The sequence below is a fragment of the Citrus sinensis genome, chromosome 5, assembly GCF_022201045.2.
Source record: "Citrus sinensis cultivar Valencia sweet orange chromosome 5, DVS_A1.0, whole genome shotgun sequence".
Lineage (NCBI taxonomy): Eukaryota > Viridiplantae > Streptophyta > Magnoliopsida > Sapindales > Rutaceae > Citrus > Citrus sinensis.
Genome location: NC_068560.1, coordinates 7,813,989 through 7,825,088, shown reverse-complemented (window position 1 = coordinate 7,825,088; position 11,100 = coordinate 7,813,989). Strand labels below are relative to the sequence as shown.

Below are 11,100 nucleotides of genomic sequence, written 5' to 3'. Positions count from 1 at the left end.
GGTGGGCCACTCTTTCTAGAAGAGCAAGAACTTCACATCCATTTTTTGACATTTGCTAAGGGCGGCACCAACCATATTGAAAAAAAAAATGGTGCCGTCCATAATTGAAAGAAAGAAAAAAAAAAGGATAGAACACGGCTTTGAAAATGCCACAAGAAGAAAAAAAGAAAATATTAAAATAATAGCCAACTTTGGCTATATAGAGGAAGCCCCCCATTTTGGTTTTTGCATTCAAATTTTGTGAGAAGCAATTCCTACATAGTAGAGAGTTTTGAAGAGCTTAAATAATAAAAGCTCTTGTTTTAGTGTTTGAGAGTTTGAGTGTATTGGGGATTTTGGCAGTGAGACAAAATATCACAATACTTGTAACTCCTTTTCACTAGTAAAATATTTTTCTTCTGTGTTCGCCTGTGGACGTAGGCTAAAAGTCGAACCACGTAATTTCCTGGTGTCCTCTTTTGTGTTTGTTCTTTATTTTCTTTCAATTTTATTTTACTTGCGTGTCTACTTCACCCATCAATTTCCTAACACGATATCCAAAGTTGGTGGGTATCGATGGGTCCAAGAAGTATGCCAAGGAGCTGCTAGTTGAAGCAAAACAAGAGCTCGCTTACTTTGATCCTGCAAGGGCTGCCCCGCTAGACCATTTGGTTAACTTCATCGGCAATAATAACTAGTTTTCATGGTTGTCTAAGTCATTTTTTCTTTAGTTTTGTTTGAAATAGCAATAAAGGACGTTTGCCCAGCGGGAAAATAAAAGAAAAGAAAGTTATGAAGAGAAACTGTAGATATGAATTTTATTAATATTTCAACAGTTAAAAATGATTGCATTTGGAGTGTTTATACAATCAGTATCTAGCTAAACTAATCCTGTTATGGACTTAGTGAGTGTTTAACAACTTAACATTATTACTGAGCTGGCCTAAATAATTGTGCTAAGTCATCAGTAGTGTTTGAATCAGATGTGAGCTACTTTACCGAGCTTATAATGTTCTGGCTATGCTTCACTGTATAGACGTATATATGTTGGTATTTTGGTAACTACAAGTAAATTACTCGAAGGATTTTTTAAAATATCTTATTATTTAACTTGATATATTGGATATTAATTTTTTTTAGCCTTTTTTACAGCAGCCACGGCCCATGCTTGTCTCTTCATAGTACCACCTCTGATTAAACTAATAATATAAAATTGGGGGAATTCTTTTTTTTTGTTAAGTTAGGTCTTTTAGTACAAATTATGCCTATGAGTTTCTTTATCGTATCAGAGATCTTCTCATTTACGAGTGGACTTATATTATCTTTCCATCTTTCAAGAACTAAGCAAAAAGACCAGTATGTGTAATGAGAATATGCCTCATTGCTGAGAATAGTTATTGGACTGATAATATATGCTTGAGACAATCCTAAACTCTTGAGCTAATTTTGACAAGAAGTTAGCTCCATAAACTTCTATAATATTTTTCAGAATAATTTTACGCTTCTCAACCTAAGAGATTTATTCCATAAATTTTTGACATATATTGTACAGAGTTGATGGGTTCAATTAAAGAAATGTCGCCCTGCCTAACCTCAAGACTACTCTTCTTTTTCTTCTTCCTATTCTTTTTTTAAAACTTTTGCTCACATCATTTCATTGTTCCTGGAGAATTTATTGTCTGAGTTGTCGGTCGACCATCCAATGACATTGCTTGAATGTGTACATGCTTGTACATTGTTAGCATATGTGCTATAGAGCAAGAGGTGCACCATAAGTCTGCTGAGTAGTCAACTAGCTGAACTACTCCTAGCTGCTGAGCTAGCGTTGTTAGTTGTTCACATAAGCCGTATTTGTAACGAATTGTATTTTAGCGTGTATAGAAGAATCTACTAATACTCTCTATTTTCTGTTTGTTAGATTCAATTGAGCTACGGTATAAGCTAGCTTGTAATCATTTTCTTAGCAAGTTGTTAATTCAAAGTTGAGCTTTTGATTCCAGAATATTGATCTAAATTTTCTCTGCTATTTTCTAGTATTTTCCAACTTGCCAAACACACACATTACATTTTCTAAAATACATTAATTTCACATGGATTTTTTGTCGTAATTAGTTGGATACGTTCAATATATTTTATATATGTGGGTGGTGTGATTGTATCTCATTTCAAATTAATATAAAAAACTAAAAAAATAACTTTTTCTTGTCTAATTTAAATATTTATACAAACCAAAGAATTTTTTTTTCAAATTTATTATCCATTTAATACTTGTAAAAACCACATGATTTTTTAGAAAAAAGGAAAAAAAAAAGACACTAATCTTTATTAAGTTCAGTTCAAATACAGGACTTGAAAAGTTTGCATCATGGCAAAGCAAATCTTAAAGACTTTATGAATTTTTCTAGCTCCCTCAATCCTTCTTGATGAGATTTTGCTTCGCCCAAGATCTTAACGGCAGCACTCCCAATAATAACACCATCAGCTCCCCATCCTGCTACTTGTTGCACATGCTCAGGTTTCGATATGCCAAAACCAACTGCCACAGCTTTGGTTGTTGACTCTTTAATTTCGTTTATAAGAGTTTGAACTCGGTCACTAACAGATGTACGGGCTCCAGTAACGCCAACCGAGCTTACAAGATAGACGAATCCTTGTGATGCTTCAGCAATGGCTTTCATTCGATCTTTTGGAGTGGTGGGACCTGTGAAGAAAAATGTTTAAAAAATTGAAACTTAACACTATGCTGATATAAATAACCGTAAAATAGGATTTTTTTTTATAATTACGTTTGCTGATGTCAGCACTCTATTATATTTTTCTGTTAAAGATCATTACGCACCTGTAAATAGTACCATCTCAATCTTTTTCTTGATGGCTTCCTTCCGTAAAGATTCCGTCTCCTCCAGAGGGATATCTGGAACCATGAGCCCATGTATGCCAACGTCTCTAATTGTGGACATGAAATTCTCAACTCCACGCTTATGGATTGGGTTGTAGTATGTGAATAAACTGATTGGACAAGAAATTTGAGGAACCACATCCTTCAACATTGAAAGAATTGCATTGAAATTGGTCCCTCTTGCGAGCGATCGGGCCGACGCAGCCTGGATGACTGGACCATCTCCTAAAGGGTCACAAAACGGGATACCTAGTTCAATGATGTCTGATCCACAGGAATCAAGCAATTTCAATGCTTTTGCGGTGGTTGAAAGGTCGGGATCACCGGCTAATATGCATGGAATAAGGGCCACTTTGCCTTGTTTTTTCAATCTGGTGAATGTTTCAGCGAGACCAACGGTGGTGGTGGTAAGAGTTGCGGCCATGGGAGTGAATCTTTTCCGTGAAAGAGTGGATTTGCGCGAATGGGTATGTGAGTTACTCAGATAGACGAAGCTAGTGGTTACTTTCAGAGCAGCCATAATATTATTATTAGATTGTATGTAAAGAAGTTATCTACTACTTCCCAGATATCACTTGGTATTAATAGCATAGAATTCACCTCAAGAGAATGACTTCAGCATAAAATTTGTTATTTATTTGTTTATTTTATACAGGCTTCAACCAATTTTGAGGGATTCTGAAAATGAGACTTTTTATTACTATGACGGTTTTCTACTCATATTGACTTTTACCTTATAGATCTGATTGTGGGTTGATATAAATTAGAATTATAAACAATATATATCTAAACCATACGTTCTTGATAGGACCAATTAGGGTGGTGATATTTCCACCCCATAAATTTTGTTAACCCACCCCAATTTTAAAAAAATTATTACAACTGCACATTATTTTTAAAAAATTCAAATTAAGAAGAAATTTAAAAATTTAACCAATTAAATCCATATTAATTAATTAATTTTTTATGAGACTATTTTTTTATTATATTTGATCAATAAGGTTGTTTTAACATAAATTAATATAATTATTCTAACCTCATAAGGTAAAAGTAGTAAAAAATATCTAAAAATTTACTTTAACTTTAATAAATTTATATACAAAAAATTATATTTTAATGATGTCTAAGTAGTACTTTTTTAGTATTATTATTAATACTCTACTAAACTAACGAGATGTAATTAGGACATATGGAGTGTTGAAAATTATTAAATTTTATATAAAATATAAAACTAAATGCCTAAACAATTAGTCACAATAATATATTTCTTAGGGTAGTTTTTTTATTTTATATTATAAGGGTAAATTAGTTAAATTAAACTTATCTTAAAGCAACCTTAAATTGTTAAAGATTGTTAAAAGACAAAATAAGAAAAAAAAATATTATAAGAATGATTTAATTAATTAATTATTCAAACTTATTATTAATTTATAATTCTATAAAGTAATGTGAACTTATTGTAATTATTTTATGAAGGTAGGGTGGGTTTATAAAAATAGTGGGGTGGAAATATCCACACCTGACCAATTAATCCTCACTCATCTCAGCTGTCATCGGAGCAAATATATTATCAGTTAATAATAGAATTAAAAATAAATTTTACGCTTATTTTTTTAACCCCTCACTTTTGAAAGTTTTATTTTGCAGCCTACCCAAGTTTATAATTTGCCCATTTTTGTCCTCATTTTATTGGTCCCATCAATTATATTGATGTTCAGTTCTAGCCTACTCAAGTTTACGAATTCTGCATCAAGGCCCTCGTCGAACCATATCCTGGTTTCACAACTGATTTGGATGGTTTATTTTGTCCAGATGAATTTGCAAAATTGAGACCCTCATCCGAACAACAAATAAAGAATAGTGAGGGGAGACTTATTGTCAAATCATTAATCAGACTTGCACTCATTTGATGATCCGATTAACTAGAGAGTTCACAATTAAGGAGAACTTTTAACTCTCATTTGATGGTCCATTTTCTTTATATTTATGAATCATTTACCTTACGTAGTTATAATTGGAAGCTTATAAGGGGAGGGCTTTTCTACAAACTTAAATATCTCTAGACTACTTTGTCTCTTGTATGCTCTCTTAACATTCGTACATTGTTAAGTTGTTGCCTATTAATTCAACACTATTAACCGATTATTTAGACACTAAATATTAATACAGACCAAAGCTTTTTAATTATCTTAATTTAAATTAGTGATCATTAGATTTAGAGAATCGATCACCTACACCCCGAAAGATAAATGGTCATATAAACCTCTTTCATTTCATAAATGATCACACAAATTCCTTTTTGACAATTATACCTTTGGATTATAACAACACAAAACTTGACTTTAAATAAACTTCTATAATAAAATACAAATATAATATCAAAAAATCTAATATATAAATATTATAAATTTTTAAATTATTTTTAATATTAAACAAAATTATTAATAAAATTTGATTAACAGATATTCATAATACAACACAACTTATATAACATTGAAAATAACTTACAAAATTTATCTATATTATGATTTTTTTCTATAATATTTTTTAGATTACTTTTTTATATTAGTCTATAATAACATAAGTTTAAAGTTAATTTTTGTATTACCTCTTGGGTCACATTATTTTAACTCATAAGTTTTCAAAAAGGAACAGCTCGCTCTACCACTTAATTTTCTAAGTAAAAGAACGCATATTCAAACTCCCAGTTTAACTTTATCTGAAAAAGTTACGTGGTTGGTGTTTGTCGTGTACGTAGTAAATCTGATAAACAAAGTTTTGACTGGTCAATCTACCCCTTGAATTTTCCAAGTGAAAGAAGTCAAAGAACAGACATCCCAACTCCAACTTGGTCACGTATCTGAAAAAATTCCAATAATAATAATATATGTACGTGTGTGTATATTAAAATAAGTTCAATATTTCAAATAAATATATAAATATTTAAATTATTTTTAACTTTATATAAAATAATTTTAATATTATTAATACATGAGATATATTTTATTAATTGCAAAATCTATTTGAAGTAAAGATTTATTTAAAATTTTTATATAAATAAAAATATATTATTAAAATAAATATAATAATTTACGTTTTAAAAATTATTTTATATATTAAAAATATTATAATATTATTAGTCTACTAAATAAATTAAAATATTTAAATTATATTTGTATTTACAAAAAAATTTAAAGTTCATTTATAGATTTTACAAGGGTATTAAAATAAAAAAAGTGTTGGTGTCCCTTATTAAAATCTTAAGGGTATGCATGATTATTTTTCTAAACTTTGGAGTGTATATATCCTTTTTTTCTAATACAAAAAATTGTATCTAAAAAAAAGAGACAATTTTTTTTTTAACTTTTTAAAACTAAAACCACACAATTTTTGTCTAATGTCCTGTTTGGTATATCATTCGTTGTTTGCATCGTCAGTTAAATTCTTCGTTCAAAGAGAAAAAAAAAATAGCTTTATATTGTTCAGCTGTTGACTATTAGTAAGTGTTTGAACTCGGTCACTTGACTAATTAAATCAAATGGAACAACGGCCTTGCAAGGGAGCTGGCCAGCTTGGATATTTGAACGAAAAGTAAATTCTCTCAGGCTCAGATAAATGCAACGCTTATCTAGACGTTAGTAAGTCATGATTTGGAATTAAAAAATTTAAGAGTGATGTTAATGTGAAAAATCGTTAAATATTTTTTATTTAAAACCCACAAGCTGTTGTTGACTTGTTGGTGGGTTGTATTAATTCCACAAGCTGCTTTGATTTTATCTAGTTCTATGAAGGGATTGATTAAAAGAATAAAAGCTGTTAATAAAAATAAAGCACTGATATTTGAACAAAGAATTTAATTCATAGTGAAATAACGATACACCCACTTGAGGTTGTAGTCTAATTAAAAATGTTTAATTGACGGTATAATTCCAACTTTGTTTACCTTTTTTTTTTCATCATTATATCATCCTTAGAATTTTTTTATCACTTTTTATATTATAGTGAATCGTAAGATGCTTTCATTCCAAATTAATATGAAAAAATAACCTTTTTTTTTTTTTATCAATTCAAGGGTCCATTCATTAAAACAGCAATTTTTTTTCCCTTTTCTTGCCACAGGTTTCGCTGTTGACACTTCACAAGTGTTTGAGCTTGGTTATTTAATTAATTAAATCAAATGCAACACGGCTTTGTAAGGAAGTTCGCCAGCCTAGATATTTGAACGAATAATCAATTCCCTCAGGCTCAGTAAATGCAACGCTTATCTAGACATTAGTAAATGATGATTTGGATTTAGAAAATTCAAGAGTGAGGTTAATGTGAAAAATCGTTAATATTTTTTATTTAATACCCTCAAGCTGCTGTTGGTGTGTTGTATTAATTCCACGACCTGCTTTGATTTTATCTAGTTCTATGAAAAAGTTGATTGAAAAATAAAAGTGAACAATTGAACAAAGAATTTAATTGACGACAGAAATAACGATACACCCAATTGATGTTATAGTTCCCTTTTAAAATTTTTTTATTTAATTAATGTTATAGTTTAATTTGATTTGATCTGGTTCTATCCTATTCATTTATTCAATCTTTGAGCTCAATTGGGCTTGCACAGTTACAATGCTGTATTAGGTGGGTCTGTATGAGTGAATGTAGAATTCAGATGCATATTTTCAGTTTGACTTTATTTATTTTAAAACAGATGACAGATCATTCTGCCTTTATTTATTTGCATTTGTGGACATTGTTCACCATTTATCTAGTTAAGGGTGTTTATGGAATTAAAATTGAGGGTAAATACTTATTTAATTCTTATATTTTGTCAAAAGTATCCGTTTACTTATATTTTAAAAAATTTTCAAAACATCGTTACAGTAAAATATGCTACATTCTTACCTTTACTTTTTCTTAACTTTTACAATAATACATTGCAACAATATACGTGACATTAATTAATTCTATTCAAAACATTAATTTTATTAAATTAATTAATAATTATTTATTAACAAATTAATCAGCAAATATCATAATGATAGAATCATTATTTTTGGTATCCCTACAACAATCTTACTAATAATTATTCATAAATAAATATCAACCAACCTAAAATAATATTTAATATCCTTGCAACAATCTTACTAATAGTTATTTTACAAAAATTAATTTAGCATATTAATTGTAAGGCTAACTTAATAATTTTTTTTTTCTAGTAACATCGCCAAGATATTGTTACAAAGATATTATTGTAAAAGAAAAGAAAAAGTAAGGATAAGAATGTGACAGCGGTAGGGGTGAAATATACATCTAAGTCAAAATATAAGAATTAAGTAAGTATTTATCCTAAAATAAATGTATACAACTATATTAAATTCTCTAGCTATTTGACGGGTTTTAAATTTTTTTTAATATACCTCAGAGGATTTTAAAGGGTATGTTAACAAAAGGAATATATGACAATTTTACAAGGTTAGTAGCACCACTTAATAAACTATTATCTTATGTATTTAGCGAAGTTATTGATTTGACTAGTAGCTTGATTTGGGAATAAAAGAGTTTATTATTTAAGCGCTGTTATTAATGAATCGAACATTTATGTTTTTAAATTAGACTATATATGTACTTCCCTACTAGAATTTAAAAATTTCCAATTGAGGTACAAATAGCATTCATCTAGTGATGATTGAGATAGTGTAATCACCCAAGATAAAGATGGTCACATCGATACTTGAAATAGTATAATCACCCAAGATAAAGAAGGTTACGCCAATACTTAAGATAAAACTGTTGGGATACAATTTAGGGAGTACTGTGTTATTACTTATGTATTGTTATTATGAAAATTAAGTCAAGTCTTTGAGAGATACAGTATTCGTTTATAGTTTTATATTCTTTTTTTTTTTTTGATAGGAAAGATTTAACTTTCATTAAAGAAACTTTGAAATGTCAGACACAATGTGACAGGGCATTGCACCCTTCATTAACACAACTTTCCAGATTAGCTAAGGCAGTTTTAGCTAGAGTATGAGCAATAGCATTACACGTTCTTTGAATTTTCTGGAGTTCCACCATGCTGTTGAAACTCTGAATTTTTTGCTGGATTTCAGAAATGGTCCAGTAAATTTCAGTTCTGCTGCTCTTGTTGTGTAGCACAAAATCCACCACATCCTGGCAATCGGTCTCTAAGATTAGAGGACGGAACTTTGCTTCCATCACAACTTGCAACCCAAAATTGACAGCTGCTGCCTCTGCTTGAGCTACATCTCCATGATACTTTGTGTGGTTTACTGCTGCAATTATGATTGCTCCACTATCATCTCTGATCACCACCCCAAGCCCCACTTGATTTTTCTCTTTATTGACTGCAGCATCCACATTTGCTTTGAAATGACCCTGTGGAGGAGGAATCCATTTTGCCCCTTTCTCTGGAATTACTTTTGCTGCTGCTTGGATCTTTGTCATTCTGACTCTTGCATAGGACTCAACAACTGCTTCAGCTTTGGCTACTTAGATTTGGGGGTCTTGCCTTTTGTTTTCAAACACAAAAATATTTCTTGTGTGCCACGCTGTCCAAAATAGAGCAATTAACAATCTCAGTTCATCTTTGCTTCTTCTCTTCACCAGCTCTTGCAGCATGCTCAGCAGATCTTGGTTATCAAGTAGCTGCATTTCTTCTACGAAGGGGGTTAACTTCCACATTTCCTTTGCAACTTTACAAACCATAATTGCATGATTGATATCTTCCTTCTTCATTTTGCATCTTGGACACGTTGGCTCCTGCAGCATTTTCCTTCTCCAGAGGTTTTCTGCTGTTGGGAGGAAATTTCTTGCAACTTTCCACATGAAGATTTTTATTTTTTCCGGTAATTCCAGCGACCATATCACATTCCATTGACCAAGGTTACTACTGGAGCTACTTGGCCAGTCAGGGTGCTTTATCCTCATTGCAATCTGGTATCCACTCTTTACCGAGTAATTCCCCTTCTTATCGTAATGCCACAATATCTGATCTGGTTTTGGGCTACTAGGGAGCAGAATTCTTGAGATTAACTCAGCATCTTCAGAGTTGAAATGCTGTTGGATCAAAGATTCTTTCCATTTATGATTTTCATCAATAAGTTCTGCTACTGCGCAATCCATGTCCAGTATTGGGGCTGATATAGGTGTGAAGGTTTGTGGTCTTGGAATCCATTGGCTTTTGTAAATCTTTACGCTGTCCCCTGTTCCAATTCTCCATCTCATCCCATTTACAATGACCTGTCTCCCCCAAATTATGCTTCTCCAGACAAAAGATGGCTTTGACCCTAGCTTAGCTTGTAAGAAATCAACACCCTTAAAATATTTTGCTTGTAAAATCTTTGCCATCAGAGATTCTGGATATTTAATGATTCTCCAGCTTTGTTTTGCCACCAAAGCCTGATTGAAACTAGTAATATCTCTGAAGCCAAGGCCTCCTCTTCCTTTTGCTTGACACAACTTCTCCCAATTAGCCCAATGGGTGTTTTTTCGGTCTTTTTTTTGCAACCCACCAAAAACCAGCAATTACTCTTCGAATATCCTCACATAGTGTCATGGGAAGTCTGAACACGCTCATCGCATAAGCTGGTATAGCTTGAGCCACTGCTTTGATTAATGTCTCCTTTCCTCCACTTGAGAAGAATTTACTTTGCCAGCTGGAGATTTTGCTTAGAATTCTCAGCTTTATGTCCTTAAAGAAGCTGACTTTTTTCCTTCCGATCATTGATGGTAACCCCAAGTATTTTTCATGCTTGGAAACAATTTTCAGTTGAAAAATATCTCTGACTTTGGTCATCTGCTCTGCTGAGATGTATCCACTGAAAAACATAGAGGATTTCTCAAAGTTGAAAATATGGCCAGAAGCAGTTGCATAGCACTCAAAAATTTGCTTCAAGGACATGCATTCTTCAACTGTTGCTTTGCTAAAGATTAAACTGTCATCAGCAAAGAGGAGGTGATTAATAGAGATCTCCTTGTTGAATTTCAACCCCCGGATAAGTTGTCTTTTCTCCGCTTCGTTCAACAAATTCGAAAGAGCTTCTGCACAGATAATAAAGAGGTATGGGGATAACGGACAACCTTGTCTCAAGCCTCTTTCGGGCCTGATTAAGCCTTTAGGAACCCCATTTATCAGAACCGAGAAAGATGAAGTGGAGATACAGTTCATAATCAGCTCTATCCATGACCTATCAAAGCCTAATTGATACATT

At 31.6% G+C, this 11,100-nt stretch overlaps 1 protein-coding gene across 1 annotated transcript; it reads right to left on the bottom strand.

Annotated features, from left to right (window-relative positions):
* Positions 1-2,215: 2,215 nt before the first annotated feature.
* LOC102608777 (tryptophan synthase alpha chain-like) lies at positions 2,216-3,490 on the bottom strand. Its single transcript, XM_006470948.4, has 2 exons — positions 2,819-3,490; positions 2,216-2,680 (listed from the first exon to the last, which is right to left on the bottom strand). Exons 1-2 carry the CDS (start codon positions 3,396-3,398, stop codon positions 2,343-2,345), a joined length of 918 nt encoding a protein of 305 aa, XP_006471011.2. The 5' UTR covers positions 3,399-3,490; the 3' UTR covers positions 2,216-2,342.
* Between the last annotated feature and the right edge of the window lie 7,610 nt (positions 3,491-11,100).